Raw genomic sequence first — 4,988 nt, forward strand, 5'->3', positions numbered from 1 at the left:
CTTGTATCACTTGGCATTGGTTCAGGTATCACTTCAGGACCAAGGACAGATCCCAGCGCGCCTGTTGGGGATCAGAGTCCTTCCAAAGAAAGGTAGAATCTCCTTACTCCTCTGGACTGTGCCTGGAGGAGGCTGGAAGGGAAAGAACGGAGTGACACACAGATGATGTGTGTTTACGAAATATTGTTCTTCCTCTGCCAACCAACTTCTTCTTTTCTTTTTTTAAAATATATTTTATTGATGCTTGATGTTTTGGGACTACGCTGTAACTTACCGAACTACCCGACCAGGACCAGGGCTTCTTGGTGTCTTTAACCTTTTGAATTTTTTCTATTTAATTTTTTAAAAAAATTTAAATCAACCTTTTGCATTTAAATTATGATATGTCCTGCCGAAACTGGTTGGGCTCAGTGGATAGAGCGTCGGCCTGCGGACTGAAAGGTCCCAGGTTCGATTCCGGTTAAGGGCATGTACCTGGGTTGCGGGCACATCCCCAGTGGGAGATGTGCAGGAGGCAGCTGGTCGATGTTTCTCTCTCATCGATGTTTCTAACTCTATCTCTCTCCCTTCCTCTCTGTAAAAAATCAATAAAATATATTTAAAAATAAAAAAATAAATTATGATGTGTCCTGGTTTGGGCCTCTTTGGATTCATCTTGGACTTGTAATGTCTATTTCCTTCAAGTTAGAGATGTTTTCTGTCATTAGTTTTTCAAATAGGTTTTCCATTTCTTGTTCTCTCTGTTCTCCTTCTGGCACCCCCACGATGCAGATGTTGGTGTTCTTGAAGTTGTCCCACAGGCTCCTTACACTATCCTTGTTTATTATTATTATTATTATTATTATTATTTCTTTGCGTGGTTTACAAATTTTGTGCAAAATAAGCTTAGAATACTCTACAGCCTTCTACCCTACTGTTGATTCCCTATAAATTATTCTTCATTTCAATTAGTATGCTCTTAATTTCTTATTGGTCTTTTATTTATGCTGTTGAGGTGCTCACTAAGTTCATTGAGCATCCTTACAACAAGTGCTTTGAACTCTGTGTCTAGTAGATTGCTTGTCTCCATTTTGTTTAGTTCTTTTTCTGGAGTGTTGGTCTGTTCTTTCATTTGGGACATGTTTCTTTGTCTCCTCATTTTGGCAGCCTCTCTGTGTTTGTTTCTATGTGTTAGATAGAGCTGCTACGTCTCCCAGTCTAGACTGAGTAGCCTAATGTAGCAGTGCCCTGTAGGGTCCAGTGGCATAGCCTCCCCAATCACCCAAGCTGGACACTCAAGGTGCGCCCTCTTTGTGGGCTGCATACAGCTTCCTCTCTTAATTTCTTATTGGTCTTTTATTTATGTTGTTGAGGTGCTCACTAAGTTCATTGAGCATCCTTACAACAAGTGCTTTGAACTCTTCGTCTAGTAGATAAGATTGACTGTCTCCATTTTGTTTAGTTCTTTTTCTGGAGTGTTGGTCTGTTCTTTCATTTGGGACATGTTTCTTTGTCTCCTCATTTTGGCAGCCTCTCTATGTTTGTTTCTATGTGTTAGGTAGAGCTGCTACGTCTCCCAGGCTAGATCGAGTAGCCTAATGTAGCAGTGCCCTGTAGGGTCCAGTGGCATAGCCTCCCCAATCACCCAAGCTGGACACTCAAGGTGCGCCCTCTTTGTGGGCTGCATACAGCTTCCTCTTGTGGTTGAGCCTTGATTGCTGTTGGCATGTCAATGGGAGGGATTTACCCCCAGGATGATCAGCTGCAAGGACTGGCTGTAACCTTCAACCACCATGGAGGATCAGCTGTACAGGGCCCACCCTATAGAGCAGGACTTACTTAAGCAGGGCTCTGGTGCCCTCTGAGTCTACCCCGTGAGTGTGTTGCTTGTGAAGGTGGTTGGGGGATGGTGCTTCAACATGGTATGAAGCTGTCCACTGGGTGTGATGGCTCTAGGGCCTCCTGGGGAGTACAGGCCAAAGTCAGCTGCCACCTGTATTTTGCCCCGGACCACCTGGCATGAGCTACAAAGCAATCTGCAAATGGCTTCTCCTTATGATGGGCTTGGAGGTGCCCCAGCGAGGTCAAGCTCTGAACCAAGGTTGGCTGCTGCTAGTGCTGGGCCTAGGGCCACTTAGTGAGAGGTATGGGGCTCGCTGAGGTCAGATGCTGCTTGTTTCAAAGATTTTAGCAAAGTCTGAAGCATGAACCAGGTCAGGCCAATCATATGGAAAAGCCACCAGAAACAACTTAGGTGGGCCTGAAAATTGGGTGGCACAGAGCCTCAGGGAATCAGGTTAATGGGGTCTCAGATATGGCTCTGTGGAGGGAGGGCTCATCAAAGGAACAATGACGTCTGCCTGGGAGAAAGCTGCACCCCCAGCCCTGATGCTGGTCAATTCAGCTCCATTTGTCTCTGGTGCCTTTCAAGCTGCTGCCCCCCAACCCCCATGTCAGAGCTCACAAGAAGTGAGTTCAAGTTAGTCTGTGCACTTAAAGAGGAACTGCTTGGGACTCCAACAGCCTCTGTCTCCCTCAACCTCAATGTACACTGGTTTTTACAGCCAGAAATTATAAGGTCTTCTCTTCCCAGCACTGGAGCCCTGAGCTGGGGAGTCTAGTGTGGAGCTGGGACACCTCACTCCTGATACACATGGGTATGGGACCAGCTCATACTTGTCTCCACCTCACCTACCAGTCTTGATGTGTCACCTTCTTTAATTCCCTAGCTGTAGGACTTTAATTCAGCTTGCTTTCACATGGTTCTGAATGATGATTGTTCTGTAGTTTAGTTGTACATAATTTTTATGTGGTTTTGAGATGAGGGGAGTACCACCATGTTTTCCTATGCTGCCATCTTTTATTTTCCTTCAGTCTATTATGTTAGTTTTTAAAAAATTCTTTATTGTTTAAAGTATTACATGAGTCTCCTTTTCCCCCCCCCCATGGACCTCTCCCCTGCCACCCTCTCCCCCAGGCACAAACCCTCACCCCCTACAGTCTGTGTCCATTTGTTTTGCTCATATGCATGCACATAAGTCCTTTGGTTGATCCTATGCTGCCATCTTGACCAGAAGTTCCCCTTGTCTTGACTAATGTCCCCACCATCTTTCTGACTTAATCCCATAGGCAACCATTCAACATATAATACATATCTTCCTATCTGTATTCTGGTAAAATCTTTGTTCTTGTTTTGTGCATACATTTTTAATTTTCACAAATTGTGCTGAATTATATTCCATTTCTTACTTTCCCCCACTCAGTGTTATGTTAAAATCCTTCATGTTGCTATGTTATCATCCGCTCAGTTACTTGTAACTGCTCCACGGTCCTCCAGACTGGGTACCTGCCCATATTATCTCTCCACTGTCCCAGGCTTGATACTGGACTGTCCCCAGTTCCCCCCACCACAGATAACACGGCAGAGCATGAACCTGGCTATGTCCTTTTGTGGATCTGTGTTAGGATCTCTTTGAAATAGAAATCTAAGAGCCCCAATTTCTGGTCCATTTGGTGTGTCTCATCTTAATTTCACCCACTCATCCCAGCCTGCTCCCCAAATGGACTGTCCCAGCCTGTATCTCCACCCACAGGGCTTCAGGGTGTTCATGGCCCCACACTTCACTAATCCTTCGTGTTGCCCAGCTTCTGCTTTTTGCCTGGCTAATAGGTGTCAAGTCATTGCTGTTTTCATTTTCACTTCTCTGATTAATAATGAGTTAGAGCATCTCTTTGTTAGCATTTTGGATTTCCTCTTTTGTAAGTTGCTCATTTGTGTCGTTTGCCCGTTTTCTATTGGGTTTATCGCCTTTTTCTTGTGGATTCGAATATTTACTTATATAGATTATATATGAATCCCTTGTTGGTTTTATATTTTTCCTTGTTGGTTTTAGACACTGCAAATATCTCTGGCTTTCTCTTCTTCAAATACGTCAGGCCCATCAGCCCTCAGGGCTTTTGTCCTGGCTGTCCTCTCTGCCTATTATGATCTCCCAGATACTTGCAGGCAGGGCTTTCTGGACATTTAACCCTCAGATGGCATCTCCTCAGACATATCCCTGCACCCAAGCACTCTCCCTTGTGTCACCTGGTTTTGCTAGCATTCTGGCCATATCACTGTTATCCTGTTCATTCCCTGGTTACTTGCTTATTGTTTGTCTCCATATTAGCTGAGTCACTCTTAGTCACTGTTTAACTTCAGCCACTAGCTCAGTGCTTGGCACGCAGTAGCTTCTCAGTACATGTCTTTTGAATGAATGAGTAAATACACTCAGTCGTGCAGCATGGAGTGAAGAGAAGTTTGAAGGCAAGGCCAGAGGGGTGTGCTTCAAGTGACACTTCAAATGATGATAAGAAGTTAACATTGAGTCTTTCCTATGTGCCAGCCACTGTGGCAAGCACTTTACACGGATTATCACATTCATTCTCACCATAAACCTATAGAGTAGGTGTTTATAATCCTATTTATGAGATGAGGACACTAAGGTAGAAAGGTAAAGGGAGGTACCCAGGGTCTCGCAACTAGAAAATGGCAAAGAATTTGAAAGCAGGACCCAGGGGATCTGCTCCAGAGCCAGGTTTCTTAACCAGGACCCATATAGCTTCTCCAAGGGAGGGTATAGGAAAGGGAATGGGTGAGGCCAGGAGAAAGCACCCTTATAATCAGAGAAGTCTGGTCCTCCCAGGCAAGAGGTGGTGGTGGAGGGGGGGGAGGCAGGGAGAATAATGCTCTCTCTCATGTCTTATATGAGGCCCACAGAATATACTAGTGACCAGGGGGCAAGCCAGACACGGCAACTCCACCGTCCCCTCCACTTTCTTCCGGCAGGGACCGCGTGGCGCGCATCGGGCTGGGCGTCATCCTGAACCTGGCAAAGGAACGCGAGCCGGTGGAGCTGGCTCGGAGTGTGGCCGGCATCTTGGAGCACATGTTCAAGCACTCGGAGGAGACGTGCCAGCGGCTGGTGGCGGCCGGCGGCCTGGATGCGGTGCTGTACTGGCTGTACTGG

General features: G+C 45.9%; 1 protein-coding gene across 1 annotated transcript in view; it reads left to right on the forward strand.

Annotated features, from left to right (window-relative positions):
- The window catches only part of SARM1 (sterile alpha and TIR motif containing 1), a 24,747-nt gene that overhangs the window by 4,688 nt on the left and 15,071 nt on the right, over positions 1 to 4,988 (forward strand). Inside the window, 1 exon segment of the mRNA XM_015566798.1 lies at positions 4,756 to 4,981. Within this exon segment, the coding sequence (XP_015422284.1) occupies positions 4,756 to 4,981 (226 nt within the window).

Source organism: Myotis davidii, unplaced genomic scaffold (genome assembly GCF_000327345.1).
Source record: "Myotis davidii unplaced genomic scaffold, ASM32734v1 scaffold363, whole genome shotgun sequence".
Taxonomy (NCBI): Eukaryota; Metazoa; Chordata; class Mammalia; order Chiroptera; family Vespertilionidae; genus Myotis; species Myotis davidii.